The sequence below is a fragment of the Zonotrichia albicollis genome, chromosome 21 (genome assembly GCF_047830755.1).
Source record: "Zonotrichia albicollis isolate bZonAlb1 chromosome 21, bZonAlb1.hap1, whole genome shotgun sequence".
NCBI classification, from domain to species: domain Eukaryota; kingdom Metazoa; phylum Chordata; class Aves; order Passeriformes; family Passerellidae; genus Zonotrichia; species Zonotrichia albicollis.
This window is the reverse complement of record NC_133839.1, coordinates 2,443,145-2,462,405: the sequence shown is the minus strand read 5'-3', so window position 1 is coordinate 2,462,405 and position 19,261 is coordinate 2,443,145. Positions and strand designations below refer to the sequence as shown.

Genomic DNA, 19,261 nt, shown 5'->3' with positions numbered 1-19,261 from the left:
AGGGATTGGTGACACCGTCCTGCTTGGATAGGGAGGAGCACTGGAAGGTGCTGTACCAACATTTCAGTGTTTACAGAGGGTGTGCAGCCCTCTGTTATTACAGCCAGCACCAGGAGCACTGCAGCCTCCTGCCCTGAGCTGGATTTAACACATTTCCCTGCAGGAAACAACCTGGATGAAGAACATCTCCATCAGGGGGAAGCCCTTGGAAAATCAGTTCTTGATCAGAACTGTCCAGGGGTGCTCCCAGATAAATTACTCTAATCCTGGGGTTTTAAATATAGAGCTATCCCTGCCAGCAGGGTTCTCTGTGGGTAAGGAGGGTCTTTACAAGAGCTCCATGCTCTGGGCTGCCTTGGGAAGCTGCCACCTCCAAGCTCCTTTCTGACCCTCCTCACAGAGAGGGAAGATGTTTGTGCATGCCAAGAGCTGCCAGAATCACTGATCACTGATCCAGCAGGCAGGGATGTGCTCACTGCAGTCCCCAAGACCTTCCAAGAGTCAAAACCCCCACAGCCACTTCTCTGCTGTGGCACAGGGACAGTGTGGGGGCACAGATCGCACACCCAGGTGTTGTTATCTCCCTCTTATCTCCCTGAGCCTCTGCAGGATTCCCTTTAACCCTGTGGGCATCTCCCCTCCTGCTGTACCCCACCCTCCCACATTCCCTGGGATCAGAAATCCCCCAAGCACCTCCATCCTGGCTTTATCCCACCCATCCCTGATTCCCTCAGAGGAGTTTCCCCATTGCCCCACCAGCCCTGGGTGCAGCCTGGCCTTGTGCTCACAGCAGCAGCATTGAAACACCTGCACCAAATTCTCCCTGCTTGGTGCTGCTCAAGTGTTTAAGGGCTCTAAGACTGAGCTTTGCTTTGATAAACGTGATTGCTGGTAATAAAATGGAAAACTGGCAGGACAAATAGCAGCCTTTTAAACAGGCAAGGGAAAAAAACCCCAATTCTTCTGCCTTATTCAGTGGATTACCTCAATAAACAAAATATCCCTTATGTTCCATTTTATATTAATCAAAAACTGCATTTCACTTCAAGGAAAGAATTAATGTTTCCTTTAAAAAAAGATTACTCATTGCAGGAAAATGTGACTGGGTCCTGCTTGGTTTTGTCATCCTAAAGGGCATTTTGGGCTGCCTGAACAGAAAAGTTACAGTACAAATGTGGTTTCAGAGTGGCAACTCGACCAAGTGCCTTCAAGTGAACTTCCAGCAGGAAGTTTCAGAAGTTTTTTACTATTTCCCACAATGCTTAAAGCCAAAGGATGAAAACCCACCCAAATGTTAATAATTCAGAACTTCCTGTGCAGATATTAGAAACAGAATATAATATTGGAAGTCCACAGCAGATCAATTTTCTAACAAATTGAATACAAGCAAGACCAACATTGCAACATGAAGTGGCAAAGTGAATCCTGATTGAAAAAATCAAAATTCTAAACGGCTTTTACAAAAAAATTTTCACTAAGCACTCCAAGAAAGGCTCTGCATTAAGCACTCAGCAGCTCACATTCTTCTACTGTGAAGCAAGACTAACACCTGGCACTAAATTATCCATTTAGCTCTTCAGGAAACTCAGCTGATGTTCCTTTCACTTCTAAGGCAAAAATGGAATAGAAAATGGTTATTCATGAAAAGAAAAATAGGCATGTGCTCTGCAAGGGAAATCCTCCTCCCATACTACTGTTACTCATTACTACATTAAAAAAAAATCAAAAAGTGATTCTTGGATTGATGACAACTCTTAAAAAAGTGAATAAATAATTCAAATCACCCAATATTAGATATTTAAACATCTCTGCACACGACTGGAGTGTTTCCTATGCTACGGGGCAGCCACGAGGGCGACCACATCCCCACAGAGCTGCTCCCTGAGCTCCCCTGGCACTGCCCTCTGTGCCAGCCTGTGAGCAGAGAGCTGACCCAGCTCCCTGGGAATCCTGGCTGCTCCAAGGCCCATCTCCAGCAGCCCCAGCTGCAGTCCTGGACCAGATCCCAGAGGGTCCCTCGGCCCCACACAGCTCCTGGGCCCTGCTCCTGCCTGCAGGGACTGCCAGCAGCCAGGGTGGCTGAGCCCTGAAGGCAGCTGGAAGGGAAGGGGAAAAAGCCAGAGAGCAGACATGGATTCATTCCAACCTTTACTTGGTTTGCTCTTTTTTTGTTTGTATTTTTTTTTGAAATAGAGCTTCCATGCAGAGTTCTCCAGAGTAAGTGCTGATGCCAGAGCCTGCCCCGCCGGCCTTGGCACTGCCACAGACACTTCTGCCACATGGGAGGAAAAGCTTTTGCTACATGACTTTTTTTCTTTTTTTTTTTTTCTTTCTTTTTTTAACTTTTAGGCCAACAACATGTTCTCATCTGAACATTACAGTTAATGAGTGCTATCAAGAATTCCTAACAAAAACTGTACATGAGTTTACAAACGTATTAACATATAAATAATGAGAAGCTTCCTGCCTGGAGCTCCACAGTAGTCTTTTTGCTTGAGAATATAATACTGGAAGGGCAGACCCGATCCCTTTCCACAGCACCAGTCAGAGCTGGCTTAGTCCAGTCAGCCATTCTGCTCAAGCATCACAGGGTTTTTCTTCAGTGCCTCTGGCTTTGATAAGCAGTCTGTCATACTGTGCAAAAGCAAGAGTCCAATGCCTTTGGGAAGGAATCCTGCTGCTGAGAGGCCTCTGCTGCCCGGTCACCGCTCGGGGCCGAGCTCCTGCTGGAAGGTTCTCTTCTTCTCCCGACAGTGCTTCTTGTGGGCAGGCCAGTCCTTCTGCTGGCACTGCGAGCCGCAGTACCGCGCCACCTGGCAGCGCCCACAGATGTTGAACTCGCGCAGCTGCGAACAAAAGGTGGGGTTAGAGGGGCTGCTCAGTGCCAGGGGAGCCTCAGCATCACCCAGGGACACCCCTGTGACAGACATCCTCTATGGAAAATCCTTCCTGCTCAGTGCCAGGAGAGCCTCAGCACCCCCCATGTCACAGACATCTTCCATGGAAAATCCTCCCTGCTCAGTGCCAGGGGAACCTCAACATCCCCCCAAGTCACAGACATCTTTTATGGGTGCCAGAGGAACCTCAGCACCCCCCAGGGACACCCACGTCACAGACATCTTTTATGGAAAATCCTTTCTTTAGGATTTGTCCTCCTGAGAAGCTGGGAGGCCTCAGGAACAAAATGTAAACATTGATTATCTGCTGCTGTGGAATGCAACAGGTGCATCTGGGATTGGTCTCATGTGGATATTTCTAATTAATAGCCAATCACAGTCAGCTGGATTGGACAGAGAGCCGAGCCACAAACCTTTGTTATCATTCTTTGCTATGCTATTCTTAGCCAGCCTTCTGATGAAATCCTTTCTTCTATTCTTTTAGTATAGTTTTAATGTAATATATATCATAAAATAATAAATCAAGCCTTCTGAAACATGGAGTCAGATCCTCATCTCTTCCCTCATCCAAGAACCCTTGTGAACACCATCACACACCCCAGCAGCTTTCCCAGGAGGAACCAGCAGCATTCCCAAGGAGCTGCATGATCAGGTGCTTGTCCATGGTCACAGAGTTCAGGTGCAGCCCTGAGAGCCAGGAGCAATCCCCCCTGTGCCTCTGTCCATGCCTGTCACCAACAGCTGACAGGACAAGGCTGGGTGAGAGCAATATTGGGAGGAAATCCTTCCTGGCAGGCCCTGGCACAGCTGGGGCTGCCCCTGGATCCCTGGCAGTGCCCAAGGCCAGGCTGGGCAGGGCTGGGAGCAGCCTGGGACAGTGGGAGGTGTCCCTGCCCATGGAATGAGATGAATTGTAAAGCCCCAGCCCAAACCAGTCTGGGATTCTGTGAAACACAAACACCCCACCATGCGTTTCAGAGAACCAGAAGGGTTTTAAGCAATCCTCCTCATTCTTCTAAAATGGGCTTAATTTATAGACAAAATATTGGAGCATTACACATTTGTTGTTACAATGCTCCTGTTTTATCAACTTAAGTTCTATTTTCAACTACAAACAAACACCTGAAATTCAGAAATTATCAGGAGGGCTGCACAAGCTCAGCCATTGCCAAATTAATGTTATCCAGGGAGCTTTTGGGCACAGACCCAAATAAAAGGCAGAGCTGCCTCTGTTTCAAATACAGGGAATTTAAGATCATTTTTGCAAATGTTCCCTTGCCCACAGCAGAAAGTGGAACACAATGGGTTTAGCCTAGTCAGCATCTGCTATCACAAGAAAAGCCCTTGTTTCTAGATAAGGCATCTGTGTGGCAGAGGCACAGCCCTTGCACAGCTCATTCTCCCTCTCCTGATGTTGCTTTATCTTCCTCCAGCAGAACTTTCCCTCCCAGCTCTCCCCTGGATGAATTGCAATTTACCTTCACCTCAGGAAATGGCAACCAGGTTATTTTTTGATTCCATGACCATCCAAGCCCTCCTAGAATGCTCCCTGCTGCCTCACACAGCTGCTCACTCATCCCAGCTCTGCTCCTCCAGCAAAGCTCCCACCTGGCTTTCTGTGCACTCTGCAGAAATCCCCAGCAGCCCCCAACATCCACTGCTCCAGCTCAAACCCACATTCCCTCCTGTGAGAAAACTGAAAACTATCACAGGCTCTGCAGGTTCAGCCAAAGAAAACCTGAGTGGCAGAAAATCATTGCTTTTAGCCACTGAATGGCTCATGTAAAGCTCTACATTTTAAATAACAAATAAACCCCCAGACACACCACTATGCCAAGGATTCCCTGCTCACTCCCAGCTCTCTGAACCCACCTGTTTTTCAATCATTGTGCAGGGAGGGTAGTGACATTCATAGTAAGTGCAGGAGTTCTCTTCCTCCTCCACAACATCCCCATTAGCATTGTAATATCTGGTTACATTCAGGACAGGAAACTGCTCCTCTATGGGGTCTGTAGGAAGTTGTTGGATTGCCAGCCAGTACAGACTTTGTTCCCTGGAAAAAAAAAAACAAGTACAAGTTTGGTACATCAATTTATAATAATCATACAGAGACATCGATTCCAAATTTATTAATAAATCAGGTTAACATTGTATTTAGCCTCAAAGCACATCCTGGTCATATATTGGGGGTCTTTAAGGCTATTTTAGCCTAAGTGCAAACCCCAAAAATTTAAATATATGAGCATATACTGCTCATATATTGGGTATTTTTAAGGCTATTTTAGCCTAAGTGCAAACCCCAAAAGTTTAAAGGTATCAATAAAGAAACATTTACATCGAGCAAAGTTAATTCTGTGCAAAACTATTCACACCGAGTCAAAATTAATTTCTGCAGCTCCACCAGGAGCATCCACCCTGCAGCTCCACCAGGAGCATCCATCCTGCATTTCCCATCAGGAACATCCTGCAGCTCCACCAGGAGCATCCATCCTGCATCTCCCATCAGGAACATCCTGCAGCTCCCATCAGGAACATCCTGCAGCTCCCATCAGGAGCATCCACCCTGCAGCTCCCATCAGGAGCATCCACCCTGCAGCTCCCATCAGGAGCATCCATCCTGCAGCCCCACCAGGAGCATCCATCCTGCAGCTCCACCAGGAGCATCCATCCTGCAGCTCCGTCAGGAGCATCCATCCTGCAGCTCCCACCAGGAGCATCCATCCTACAAATCCCACCAGGAGCATCCTGCAGCTCCCACCAGGAGCATCCACCCTGCAGCTCCCACCAGGAGCATCCACCCTGCAGCTCCCACCAGGAGCATCCACCCTGCAGCTCCCACCAGGAGCATCCACCCTGCAGCTCCCATCAGGAGCATCCATCCTGCAGCTCCCACCAGGAACATCCTGCAGCTCCCACCAGGAGCATCCATCCTGCAGCTCCACCAGGAGCATCCACCCTGCAGCTCCCACCAGGAGCATCCATCCTGCATCTCCACCAGGAGCATCCATCCTGCAGCTCCCACCAGGAACATCTTGCAGCTCCCACCAGGAACATCCTGCAGCTCCCACCAGGAACATCCTGCAGCTCCACCAGGAGCATCCTGCAGCTCCACCAGGAGCATCCTGCAGCCCCACCAGGAGCATCCTGCAGCCCCACCAGGAGCATCCATCCTACAAATCCCACCAGGAGCATCCATCCTGCATCACCCATCAGGAGCATCCATCCTACAGCCCCACCAGGAGCATCCATCCTGCAGCTCCCACCAGGAGCATCCATCCTGCAGCTCCCACCAGGAGCATCCATCCTGCAGCTCCACCAGGAGCATCCATCCTGCAGCTCCCACCAGGAGCATCCATCCTGCAGCTCCCACCAGGAGCCTCCTGCAGCTCTCACTGGGGTTTCTGAGGGACAGAAGGCAGTGAGATGTGCAATTTCCCTGAGCCTCTGCCCAGCTGCGAGGGCACAGAGGTTCCTGCTGCACCTGGCACAGCCCTGAGGGTGGGATGGGTGGGATGGTCCCTGCACAGCAGGACACGAGCACAGACCGAGCCCCAGCTGAGTGATGTGCAAAGCACCCAAAGCTTCATCAAAAAGGCTCTGCCAAGGCAAAAATCACTGAGGAATGGAGACATTTGAACAGATGTCCATCCCCCTGCAGGTGCTCCATACCTTTGTTTGCTGGAGATGTCCTCAGCCTTGGGCTTCCAGCCCCAGGGCACGAGGCGCAGGTTGTCCAGGCGGTTGTCCACGGTCACCGAGTTCAGGTGCACCACCTGGAAGCCAGGAGCAATCCCTCCCCTGTGCCTCTCCCTGCAGGACACAAAACCAACCTGAGGGTCAGCGCTGCACAGGAACAGTGATAAAAACCAAAGGATCACAGCAATTCCAGAGGCAGAGTGAGCTGGGAGCTGCTGGCACTGGGCTGCAAACAGACTCCAGGGGCTACTCCCAGGAGAAAGTGCCTTCTTCCAGCAGGTGGCTTCAATTATAAATTAGTTGAATCAAATATAGAGTAATTTTAAGCATGTTGCTTAGTTCCAGAGTCTACTCCTCCAGTTACTGCTGAAGATCCATGCAATTACAGTGCTCCTTGGAAGGTGCCAATACTGGATTTTTATTCCCATAGGAAATTCTATCAGACACATTTGTGCAAGTCTGGCACTGGTGTGCTTATTATTTATGAAGAAACATAAATAATGAACAGCAGCAGGACAGAGGTTTCACCAAGTATGCAAATCTCTTCAGACTGTAATTGTGTGTCACACACTGAAAGTCTGAAATTACCCCACAATTGACCAAGAGACACCTGAAACTTGCCCAAAACCCAAAGCAGGGCTAAGCTAAGCCAGGATGGCTGCAGGGAGAAATGTTCCCTACTGCCTTCTAGGAGTTTCCATTGGCCTTTCCCCCTTCTTTTCACCTCTCCTCTCTCTGTTTTATCCAGTTCACTGTCAAACACCCTCAAGCCTGGACAAGTTTTGGTGTCACTTCTTGCAGGAATCCCCATCCCAGCTGAAATGCAAGGCTTGGACAGAGGGCTGTGTCCCTGTGACTGCTCTGCCATGGGGAGAACAAGGACCAAGCAGAGCTGAGAGCACTCACTGAGGGGAACCCAGCACCTCCCCATGGACACCTCCCAGCAGCTCCCCCCAAGCCCAGCCTGGACCCTGAGCCCTGCTCAGCCTTCACTGAACATGGCAGCTCAAATAATTGTTTTAATTTTGAAGAGAAATTTGTCTGAGTTTAAAAATTTCCACCTTTTTTAACCTTTATAAAGCTCAGCAGAACAGAAAACTCATTTTAATGTACCTTACAATGAAATATACAGGATTTTGTATTCTTGGTCTAAATCCATCTAGATATGTCTAAGTTATGTACCCTGGGGGTAAGAAAAACTCTTTAACTTCACATATGCCCCAAAACTTGGTAGAATTTAATGAGGAGAATCCCCCTGGAGAGGCTGCAAGCAGCACCTCACACAGACTGTGCTGCAGCTCCCACCAGGTAATTCCTGAGAGAATTCCCTGAAGGGAACAGAGCCTGCAGCCCCCTGCCAGGGAATCTGCTGGCCCTCCATGGAACAGGGAAAAGTTCTTCCCTTTGAGGGCAAAACCAATAAAATCCTTCTTTTGGGGAAAAAGAAACCAAACCACACACATTAAAGCAAACAAACTATGGCGGAGAGTCAGCTGAAGTGCCCTAAAGGAGGAATCCCAGCTTGATTGGGTGGGAAGGGAATTTAAAACTCAGGGAATTTAAAACTCCACTATTGCAGGGTGCTCCAAGCCCCATCCAGGCTGGCCCTGGACACTTCCAGGGGTTCCCCACCCTGCCAGGGAACAATTCCTAATTCCCAACATCCCATCCCTCCCTGCCCTGGCACTGGGAGCCTTTACAGCAACAGCTGAAATGCCCTTCTGAGCTGCTGAGGGCCAGCAGAGGGTCTGGCAAAGGGAATCAGGAGTCCCAAGAAGTGCAGAAGTGCTGGAGGGGAGCATCAGACAGACACTGGGACAGGGAAGGAGTGAAGGTTCTTAGAATGAGCTGGGACAGATAGGGACAGGAATCTGGGAGGAGACAGAGGCTCAGAGCAAGAACAGGCTGTGCAGGGGGGAAAGGGAAGGGGATTCCAAGGCTAAGTTCAGAAATATTTTGGATTTTATTAGCTGAGTTTAGAACTGCTGGAGCTGGGGAAGGAGAGAGGATGATGAGGATTGTCCCTGGCACTGGGGTGGCACAGCAGAGTGGCACACAGCTACCCCTGCTCCTGCACAGCCCACATCTGCACCCAGCACCCCAAAAAGCAAATTCTGACCAAATCCCCTCCCACACTGAGCCAGTCTTTACCTCCTTGTATAAAACCACATTTATCTACATCACTGCCAGCTCTTCTGTGCCCTCAAGTGACAGAAGCCCAAGCAAAGCTGGAAGTTGTGCCTTGCTGGTGAGCAGCCAGGGTTAAACCCCACTGCCCTGAGGTGCCACATCTGGTAATGCCAAATTCAGGGTGATCCCTTCTCTCCAAGCTCTGAACACAGGAGCATTCCCCTCCCTCCCCAGGCCTCTGTGACCATCCCAGCTCATCCAAAGTGAGCAGCAAGGACAGACAGACAGACAGACCCTGCCTTGGGAACAGCCTCAGGATGCAGCCAGAACTGCAGGGCTGGAGCTCCTGATCCCCCTGCACGCCTGAGCTCCTGCAAGATGCCAGGCAAAACCTTCCCCAGGGATCATCTGGGTTCTGTTCTTTGGGTATTTCAGCAGCTCAGAGCCCAGGGCTGGAACACAAGTGCAGACACAGCAATTCCCAGCACCAGGAACCAGAGCTGAGCCTGTTATAGGCAGCAAGCTGGCAAGTGCTCTTAAAAAACATCCTTAAAACCCCCCAGAAATCAGGTCCTGGATGTCTTTTTGAACATGCAGTTGGTGCTACTTATGACTAATCCCCTTCTGCTGCTGCTGCTGTTCCCCAGGGAACATCTCCACACCAGCAGAGCAGAGCTGGGATGGCTCCACAGGAAGCTGAGCGGGGCCAAGGCTCCTGCAGAGACCCCAAACCCTGCTTGGGGGAGCCAGGGCTCCACGTGGAAATCACAGCAAGCACATGAGAGGCTGAGAACCAGCAGGAAGTTCTCCCTGTAAGAATTTTTGCAGCTCATGAGGGGAATTTCCAGCTCCTGGATCCCACAGTGCCTCTGCACTGGGCTCTGGGAGAAGGTTCCTGTCACTGCTGCAGCTCCAGCAGAGCCAGGGTTTCCATCCCAAGGGCCTCATGACATGAGCAACGATACCTGCTGAACTAGAATAGAAAAAAAATTCAAAAAATCTGTTTTACTTGCATCTACCACATGCTACTCACTGTATTTAAATCCAGAGGCACACAGTTATGTTGGTTTTTGATGTTTTTGGGGGGTCATGTGCAGAGAGTAACTGAATTACACACCTACACCTGCAGCAATCCATGATCTTTGGTCTTCATTCACCCAAGGAGTCAGGCAGGCAGTGCAATCAGTGCCTGGCTCTGCCCAGCTCTCCTGGCTCCAACCTCCAGCACTGCCCCTGCTCACAAGGGAAGGCCCTGACACTGCTCCCAGCCCTGCTCTGTGCTCACAGCAGCCCAAAATTGCTGTTTAGGAGGGGCAGAAACTTCACAGCCCTGCAGAGACTCAGCCTCTGACCTGCAGCTGAACATCAGCACCACCACCACCTTCAGGACCAGGGTGAACTCACAGAACAGCACAGATATTTTATATCTTCTATTTCAAAAACCTGACTGCAAATTCAGAAGTGCAGCTCTGCTTGCCTGGCAGCTGCCACCCCCCTCCGTGCCTCTCCAAAATCCCCATTACACACAATCTCTTATTTTTAACCACAGCCCATGCTCGAGTGACACAATTTGAATTTCCTAACTGAATATGCTCAAATGACTTCCTAATTTGAGTGAAACAAGCCAGGAGAGGCAATGGCTGGGCTGTGTCATAAACAAATAGCTGGAATGTCATCATTTGCACAGCCCTCAAGAACTGACCTGAATAATTTTCAGGTGCTGTTTAATGCTCCTTACAGATAATAATTATGACTGTCTGAGGTTCACAGTTAGCAGCAGCTGTCAGGGATTTGCTCCACACACTGCAGCCAATTTCATAATTTCAACAAAGTTCTATGTGCAATAAGATTAAATATTAACAGATGCAGGTTAAAATCCATATTTAATAAGCAGACTGCAAATATTAATCTGATATTCCTCCTGTCTCCTTCCTCCTATGCAAAGCCTGATTCTAGGGGATAAAAGGTAACCTGGAATGATGAAGGGCATCCTGGGCACTGTGGCTTCCAAAGATGTGGAAGTGAGTAGAAAATATGCCTAATTTTTCCAAAGAGGCTTTTAAAATAAGATTTCTTCAGCAGATCCCACCTTTTGTACAAACCCATCAACATCTAGAAGGAGCAACAGATGAGCTGCTCTCAAATGAGGAAACTGGCCCCTGAAACTTAATGAAACTGTGAAGGATTTCAAGGATTTGTAGAGTATGGAAAATAAGAGTATGGAAATGAACCATCAGCAGCATCACCTCAGGCAGTTTTGCCATAAAAACACATCAAACTTTGAAGTTATCGGGAGTTCCCTCTCTCCAGTGCTCTGATAATTCTGAGAAGACAAAAAACTTCAAAGGTTTGTCTTCCTCTATCCAATGGGACAGGTCCTGTTCATCCCCCAGCTGAAGTTTGGGCAGCATTCCCAGGTGTGAACAGGGTGTCCACGGCCCTGGCTCTGCTCTCCCTGCCTGGAACGTTCCATGGCTGTGCCATGTAAGCATATCCTGCACCCCAAACCCTGTGGGCACCCCGAGCTGGGTTTGCCCCTCTCCTGAGGGCATTTGGGCACAGGGATCATCCCTCCCAGCCCGGGTGTGTGCTGCCTGCAGTACCCACCAGAGCAGCTCGTGCAGGAGGCGCCCCGAGCCCCGGCCCCGGTTCTTGTCGAAGGCGTAGGCGAAGATTTTAGCACCGTTCCCATCAGCATCCACCTCCATGCGAGCCTAGAGGGGAGGGAAAGGCTGTGAGAGCAGCACACGGGGCACCCAGCACCCCTCCTTTGGGGCATGGAGCCCTCCTTTAGGGGATGGAGCCCTCCTTTGGGGGATGGAGCCCTCCTTTGGGGGATGGAGCCCTCCTTTGGGGCATGCACCCCTCATTTCACACTTGTCCCTGCAGGGCCCTTGAGCTCAGTGGGCTCTGGGCTGTGCCAAAGCCCCAGGAGGACCCAGCCAGCCCAGCCTGGGGGGCACCCCCAGCCCTGCTGTGCTCCCTGGGCCGGCTGTTGGCACCCCTGGGTGCTGAAGCCAAAGGGCACCCCCATCCCCCCCAGAATGGGGTCCCTGGGGTGGGATGGAGCCTAGGGAAGGGCAGGGGGAGCTGGGGCTGCCTGGATAAGGAACAGCAGGAATGCAGCTGTGGGGCTGGGATTCACGGCAGGATCCTCACTCTGCCCCTGGGGCTTGGCTCCAGCACTGCCCCATCACCCACCTCACTGGGAGAACAAGGGTCTGCCATTTATCCTGCATCTTCCTGCCATTTTCCCTGCATTTCCATATTTTCCTGCCCTCCACAATGCTGTTCAAAGCTCACAAAGCACAGCAAGAACCTGCTGCATTTGGGAAGTCAGGGTTGTTACCACCACAGGGACAGACACTCACAGTGGCTGCCAGAGGGGAGGAATGGGCAAACAGGGAGAGTTCTGGCAGCAGCACCCACTCAACTCCTAAAATCCCCAAGAGCAGCCCCGAAGCATCCACTGCACTGCAGAAATTCAGCAGATAATGGTCTCTCCTCCAAAAAAACCCCGTATTTGTTGAATATTTTGTAATCATTGTCTTCCACTTTCAAAGCCTCGGTAGAACTCGTTTAGCAGTGGATGTGAGGAGGACACACTTTTTTCTGGTCCCATAATCAGGTACATGAATACAAGTTTTCCTCGTACATGAATACAAGTTTTCCTCATCCAAGACTAAGTGCAGAGTGAACATTTTTAATGTTTGCCAAACCATTGCCAATTATCAGTTCTCCAAAAGCATACAGATAATATTGAAAAAAAACAAACTAGAAAACAGATTAGTAAATAGATGTTTTAAAATAACGTTTGTCTAACTGGGAAAAAAAGGAAACCCCAGAAGTTTTCCTGCTTGGAATCTCCCACGTTGGGACTTGAATAAGTTCAAAGCGATTTTTTTTCCGCCGATCGGGGGAGTTGCAGGCACGGCTCCTCCAGGGCGGCCCGGCTGGAGCAGAGCACGAGGAGAGGGCAGAGCCGGAGCTCCGGCGGGGCCGGGGCAGCCCCGGGCGGGGAGGGACTCACGGAACCCGGGCCGGCACCGGGAGGGAAGGCGGGCAGCGGCGGGCTCACCTCGAAGGAGTAGCTCTCCACCAGCGGGATGTCCTGCTCGTCGATCAGCGTGTACTTGGTCTGCAACACACCGAGACAGCGAGCGCCGTCAGCGCGGCCGCGGTACCGCTGGGCAAGGCCCGGGAGTGCACGGTGCGGCCGCGGCTCCGCACGGCCCCGCCACGGCCCCAGCGTGGCCCCGGCAATGCACAGCCCGGCCCGGCCCGGCCCCGCCGCCCCCCGGCCCGTCCCGCCGTGCCCGCGCTCACCTTGCCGGCCACGCGGCCCAGCCGGACGATGCCCAGTTTGAAGTCGGTCATGGCGGGGCCGGGCCGGGGCCGCCGCTCGCCCCGCGCCGCTGCCACGCGCCGCCGCCTCGCGCACACCCGGGGGGCGGGGCCGCCGCGCCACCGCCCCCCCGCCGCCCCTCGGCCAATGGCCGCCCGCGCCACCGCCCACCCGCGCCCGGCGGACCAATGGGAGCCCGCGCCGCCCTCGCGTCACTCCCGCGAACGCCGCCGCCGCGGCCAATGTGCGCGCGGCGCGCCGCGGCCCGGGTCACGTGGGACGGGGCCCCGCGCGCGAGCGCGGGCGGCGCGGGCGCGGGAGGCGCCGGCGGTGACGTCACGTTCGCGGGAAGCTCCGTGCCGGCCCGGCGGGGGCGCGGCCGCGCTTAAAGGGACCGCGCCCCCCCCCCCCCCCCCGGGGCCGAACGGGGACAGCGGGAACGGGGACGGGACCACCGGGGACATCCCCGGGGACCCCAGGGAGGGAACAGGGACCCCCCCAGGGCCGAGGAGCCCCGCCTGGCGTTCCGGTGGCACATGGCGGCGGCGGCCCCGCCGCGTGGCTGCGCCGGCTCTGCCTGGCCCGGACACCCCGCGCTGCCCCGGCGGGCCCTGAAGGGGGGATCAGTGGGTCCGGAGCTGGGGACGCCCACCGGGATCACGGGGTGCAGCTCCCGGCCCTGCCCAGGACAGCCCGGCATTCCTAAGCTCCCGGTGCCGCCCCGAGAGCCGCGATGCTCTTCGCTGTGAGACCCCGGCTGTGGGGCCGTGCCCTGCCTGGGGACAGCGGCACCAGTGCGGGGCTGTGCCCTGCTTGGGGACAGCACAGAGCCACCCCAGAGCTGTTGTGGGGTCGCCCCAAGAGCCTCCCCACCAGGGCAGTTACTGCCAGAGCTTCCAGCCATTCCAGCACTGGGGGTTACCTCAGCACCTCTGACGGTGTCACAGCAATTTTTTGGTTCAGATTTCAGCCCTAAGTATCCTCCACATCTTCATTTCTTCAAAACACCCGCAAGATTTGTGGAATCCTTCTCCCAGGGCTGCTGCATCTGCTTATCCCCAGCCTGGATTGATCCCAGAGTTGCAGCTCCAGCACTCGGCCTGGTTAAACCTCATGAGGTTGTCGAGCTTGCTTGAGCTTTTCCAAGTCCCTCTGGATGGCATCACATCCCTCAGATTTGTCACTTCACCCTCAGCTTGGTGTCACCTGCCAGCCTGCTGAGGTTGCACTTGGTCCCTTCATCTATGTCATTAATAAAGATACTAAATTAAATAATTAATTAGGGTTTAAATGTGAAGTTAATGTAGGTTGTTATCTTTGGAACCCTCTGCCTCCTTTTGAAGAACATAATTTGGAAGAAATCAATTATTGGCAGGGCAAACCCTCCTTCCAAGCACTGCTTTGCTCCTACCAGAGCACGTGCCCTCAGGCAGCAAGGGGAAGGAAAGGTTTCAGGTCCTGTCCCAGGAGAACTCCCTGAAGGAAAAGGAATCATTTTCCAACTGTTTGCAGCACTGCCAGTGGAGGGAACCCCACACAGGACACCCTGACAGGAGGCTGAACAGCTCCTGAGGCTCTCAGGGCTCACTCCAGAGTGGGTTTGCAACACCAGGGGCACAAAGATTTAACAGAGTTTAAGGCAGAGCTGCTGCTGAAGGGGCTGCAGCCTCTGCCTGCCCTGCTCAGGCACCTCAGGTGTTTGTGAGGATTTTTGGGGAACCCCTGCAAGGAAGGGACCCAACCCTGCCGTGGCATCACAGCCAGGCTGGGCTGGGTGAGGATGGCATCCCCCAACCTCTGCAGCCCCCTCAGCCTGTGGCCACTCCACACAAAGATTTTCTCCCCGTTCCTTATCACGATTTGTGCCACACAAACCCTTGGAGACATTGGACTGCTTACAGAGCACCAGGAGCCACACCTGGCCTATTCAGAACATCCAAATTATTCCCTGTTTGAAACGCGGTAACATGGTCAGTTCCAACAAAGGAAACCAGATAGAACCACAGAATCCCCTGAGCTGGAGGGACCCACCAGGATCCCCCAGCCCAGCCCCTGTCCCTGCCCAGCCCCCCCAGCAGCCCCAGCCTGGGCACCCCTGGCAGCGCTGCCCAAAGGCTCCTGGAGCTCTGGCAGCCTCGGGGCCGTGCCCATTCCCTGGGCAGCGCCAGCACCCTCTGGGGGCAGAGCCTTGCCCTGAGCTCCAGCCATTCCCTCAGCATCGCAAATCCCTGGAATTTCAGCTGTATTTTTCTTCCTGGCTGCCTCAGAACAAGGCCCTACAATCAGCTGGGGGAAAAGAGATAAAAGTGCAGAACCACAAACTGCTGGTTTTCACTCCATCAGCTGCACGTGGAGCTGGGGACAGGGAGAGGAGCCAGCACAGGCCTGGAGCTCAGGCAGAGCTGCCCAAGGCACAGCCACACCAGGCACAGACAGAGAGATCCCCAAGCTCCTGGGATTTTCCCAAGGCTGGGAATGCCCAGGTCAGGCTTTGCTCAGCTTTGCTTTAGGAGTGAGGAGGGTACAGCTCCCCTCCACAGACAGGGACACAGTGCCATGTCCTGGACAACAGGGGTCTACCAGGGCTTGTGGATTTGATTACAATGTTTGGGTTTTTTTGATCATGCCTTTCCCTCTGTCACCACAGCCCCACTCCAGGGTCTGTGGCCTTTAAGTCACCAGGGCAGTAACCCAAATATCATCAGGGAGCAAAGGATACAAATGCGATCTTGTTTTCAATAAGCAAGGCTAAACCTTCTGCTCTCATTCCTCACCCCATTTTTAAACAGCCACACTTCTATCCCTGCCCCAATCCATCCAGAATGGGCATTGACACATCCCACCAAAGGTGCTCTATTTCAGAGTTTCCCCAAAGGAAAATTCCCAGCATGGGACAGGGACAAATCACACCAGGTAATGTTTGCAGACAACTGGGTCTTTATTTTAGTATTTAAAGTGCTACAAAAAACTGAAGGAGCCTTCATGTGGCAACTTCCTTTTCTGCAGTCTTAGCTCTGTTGGGAGAAGCAAACACAGCTCATTAGTGGAGTTTTTCAGTAATTAGATGCTGTACATCAATTTCAGTCAGAGCTGGGTACTCACAGCCGGGCACTCGATGGCACCACTGTTGATGTCATCGATGATGTCGTGGGGGTGTCTCCCATCAATGCTGCAGCCCACGGACTGGGCAGTGCCAAGGATCTCCTTGATGGTCCCTGCAGCAGCAGACACAGCCTGTCAGTGCTTTACATCTGAGGAGCTTACCCGGGACAGCCTGGGCTAGGGGAAGGTGTCCCTGCCCACGGCAAGGGGTGGAACTCAATGAGCTTTAAGGTCCCTTCAAACCCAAACGTGGATTCTGATAGAGCTCCTCACAGCTCTCATCTGTCCCTGTTCCCTCAGAGGTTTGCAGGCCAAGCCTCAGGGCTCACCAGGGATCTTGAATTCTCTTATCCAGATCTCACACCCTGAACTCCCCCAGGAACACACTGCAAACTCCCTGTGCCCCTCCCTCCCCAGGTGTTGGGGCTGCCTGTTTGCAGGCAGCATAACTCAGCTGGGAGCCCTCTCTGCCAGGCCATGGGGCATTCCTTGCACAGGCCACAGAGCATTCTCTGCACAGCCCAGGCCATGGAGCACTCCCTGCACGCACCCCAGGCCACAGAGCATTCCCTGTGCCCCCCAGCACATGGAGCATTCATTCCCTGTGCCCCCCAGGCCATGGAGCATTCATCCCCTGTGCCCCCCCAGGCCATGGAGCATTCATCCCGTGTTCCCCCCCAAGCCATGGAGCATTCATCCCCTGTGCCCCCCAGGCCATGGAGCACTCCCTGTGCCCCCCCCAGGCCATGGAACATCCCCTGTGCCCCCCCCCAGGCCATGGGGCATTCATTCCCTGTGCCCCCCAGACCATGGGGCATTCATCCCCTGTGCCCCCCCAGGCCATGGGGCATCCATCCCCTGTGCCCCCCCAGGCCACGGAGCATTCATCCCCTGTGCCCCAGACTGACCCGAGAGCTCCCGGGCCAGCGAGCGGTGCCGCATCTGCCGCGCGATGTTGACGATCTCGTCGAAGGTGACGCTGCCGCTGTGCTTAACTGGGAGGGAACAGCGGCACTGAGGGCACCTGGGCACTGCCAGCCCCTGCTCCCTCTGGGAGGGCCATTCCCAGGCCACAGAGAGCTGGGGGTTTGCAGCTCCAGCAGGGCTGCTGCTCCCAGATTATCCCCAACTCCTCTTTCCAAGCTGGTATTTGTGCCAGCTCCCCTGGCTGTGCCAGGCCCTGTGCCAACAGTGTGATACAGGGCAGGGGTCTGTCCTAGCCCAGCTTTGCCCAGAGCAGCTGGGGCTGCCCCTGGATCCCTGGCAGTGCCCAAGGCCAGGCTGGACAGGGCTGGGAGCAGCCTGGGACAGTGGGAGGTGTCCCTGCCATGGCAAGGGTGGCACTGATGGATTTTTAAGTCCCTCCCAACCCAAACCAGCCCATGACTCCATCATCTCCCATAATCTCAAACACAGAGCTCTGCTGATGTGCATCCCTGGCACTGCAGGGATGCCCAAAACAGCCTTGTCTCCCATATACCAGTGTGTTCTGAATAATCCCAGAGAAAGGTACTGGTACTTCCCCTCATTTAGCCCCAAAATATCGAGAACCAAATCCAAGGGAACACTTACTGTTCTTCTGCTTCTTCCTGTCACGAGGTGGCTCCTTCAGAGCTTTGATAATCAGAGCAGAGGCAGAAGGAACAACCTCTATCTAAATACAAAGAAATTAATTTCCCCCCCCATTCGAAGATACTCAATTAACCTATTAATTATTTCAGCGAAAGTAATTGCCAGAGCAGCGTGGGATTGATCAGCCCCCTCACGCTGCAGGTTTTTTGTGCTGCAGGGATCTGTTCCCAGGTTTTCGGCACAGGCCTCCCCACCAGCAGGAGAGGACTGCTTCCTGCCTGGGGCTTCCTCTCAGCTCACCACTGGAATGTACCAGCCACGGACAGCAGAACAGGTACGGTGGCAGGTGGCTACAGGAGTTAGCAAGATTTGAAATTATTTATTTCTATGCAGCTTTAAGTAAGGCTTTTTTGCCTGTTCCAAGTTCTGTAGAAAGAACAATTTATCTGCAGCAGGATAAAAGTTGCATCTTGGCAGATGAGGATGTCTCCTTGGGATCCTCCAGCCTGGCAGGTCCCAGGCTCCACACACATCCCCCCACCCACGTTTTAAGGTCTTGCCAGAAGACCCCCACACACCCCCTGTGTGGCACTCATTTTATCCACCTCGGAAGGATGAAGGGCTGAGTGGACCCTGCCGGGATCCGGGCCGGTGCCTGGAGCAGGCGGAGCCCGCTTGGGCTCCACGCCTGCAGCACGGGCCGGTCCCTGCGGCGTGCGGTACCTGCGCTTGCCTGTTCTGGATCGTCAGCTTCACCGTGATCCGCAGCCCCTTCCAGTCGCCCGTGGCCTTGGCGATGTCATCGCCCACCTTCTTGGGGGACTGAGGGACGAACGTGGAGGTCACAAGGGCTCGGGTCAGAGCCGAGAGCCCCTGAGGGCCCCGGCTGCTGCTCCGAGTGCGGCCCTGCTGCGCGCAGCGCTCCTGGACGGAGCAGCACCGCCAGCGGCTCCCCAGCGCCTGCGGAACGCGCTGGATCCCTCCCGCTTAAATTTGAATGGAATTGAAATTTTTATCCCTCCCTCACCCCTTTAAATTCCCCCCAGGACTCTCTCGTTCCCCAGCAGGACACGATTCCCACAGCGCCCGGCACGTGTCTCACCCCTCCCTCCCCTCCCAGCCCCCCTGCCCGGCCTGCCCCGCTCCCCCGGTCCCCGGTACGTACCAGCCCCAGGGGTCCGATCTTGGGGGCCAGCGCGGACGTGGCTCCGACCTCGCCGCCGGTGCAGCGCAGGTAAACTGCGGGGACAGCGCCGCGTTAACCGCGCCCGCCGGGCCCCGCGGCCCCCGCCCGCCTCCTCCCGCCCCGCTGCTCGCCACCTACCGACTTTAATCTCGTTGGGATCGAACTTGGGCGGCATCGCGGCGGCGGATGGCCGGGATGGAGGTGGATGGAGGCGGATGGAACCGGAGCGCTAAGAGAGGCCTTCCGATGGCAGCGAAAAGACAGCGGGGGCGGTGCAGGCCTATGATATACCCCCGAGATCTCGCGAGATGACAGGGAACTTATAGGTAGCAG

General features: G+C 53.9%; 2 protein-coding genes and 1 non-coding gene across 3 annotated transcripts; all 3 read right to left on the bottom strand.

The window, feature by feature from the left end:
* Positions 1 to 1,319: 1,319 nt before the first annotated feature.
* On the bottom strand, positions 1,320 to 13,208 carry ZMYND19 (zinc finger MYND-type containing 19). Its single transcript, XM_074556483.1, has 6 exons — positions 13,050 to 13,208; positions 12,802 to 12,861; positions 11,331 to 11,437; positions 6,567 to 6,707; positions 4,770 to 4,950; positions 1,320 to 2,846 (listed from the first exon to the last, which is right to left on the bottom strand). Exons 1-6 carry the CDS (start codon positions 13,098 to 13,100, stop codon positions 2,703 to 2,705), a joined length of 684 nt encoding a protein of 227 aa, XP_074412584.1. The 5' UTR covers positions 13,101 to 13,208; the 3' UTR covers positions 1,320 to 2,702.
* A 2,774-nt stretch (positions 13,209 to 15,982) lies between these two features.
* LOC102062368 (large ribosomal subunit protein uL11) lies at positions 15,983 to 19,226 on the bottom strand. Its single transcript, XM_074556143.1, has 7 exons — positions 19,067 to 19,226; positions 18,908 to 18,981; positions 18,466 to 18,564; positions 17,743 to 17,824; positions 17,079 to 17,165; positions 16,171 to 16,283; positions 15,983 to 16,082 (listed from the first exon to the last, which is right to left on the bottom strand). The coding sequence occupies exons 1-7, from the start codon at positions 19,101 to 19,103 to the stop codon at positions 16,077 to 16,079; spliced, it is 498 nt and encodes a 165-aa protein (XP_074412244.1). The 5' UTR covers positions 19,104 to 19,226; the 3' UTR covers positions 15,983 to 16,076.
* On the bottom strand, positions 17,962 to 18,089 carry LOC113459873 (small nucleolar RNA SNORA65). The gene has a single exon (XR_003381445.1). It is a non-coding gene; the product is annotated as a small nucleolar RNA SNORA65 (small nucleolar RNA).
* Positions 19,227 to 19,261: the final 35 nt, after the last annotated feature.

Coding starts and splice junctions, on each gene's coding strand:
- ZMYND19 (XM_074556483.1), bottom strand. CDS start 13,100: ATGACCGACTTCAAACTGGGCATCGTCCGGCTGGGCCGCGTGGCCGGC. Junction 6,708..11,330: donor CTCCTGCACGAGCTGCTCTG/GTGGGTACTGCA, acceptor TGTGTCCTGCAG/GGAGAGGCACAGGGGAGGGA. Junction 4,951..6,566: donor GACATCTCCAGCAAACAAAG/GTATGGAGCACC, acceptor TTTTTTTTCCAG/GGAACAAAGTCTGTACTGGC.
- LOC102062368 (XM_074556143.1), bottom strand. CDS start 19,103: ATGCCGCCCAAGTTCGATCCCAACGAGATTAAAGTCG. Junction 17,166..17,742: donor CAGGAAGAAGCAGAAGAACA/GTAAGTGTTCCC, acceptor GTTCCCTCCCAG/TTAAGCACAGCGGCAGCGTC. Junction 16,284..17,078: donor GCTGGCCCGGGAGCTCTCGG/GTCAGTCTGGGG, acceptor CTGCTGCTGCAG/GGACCATCAAGGAGATCCTT.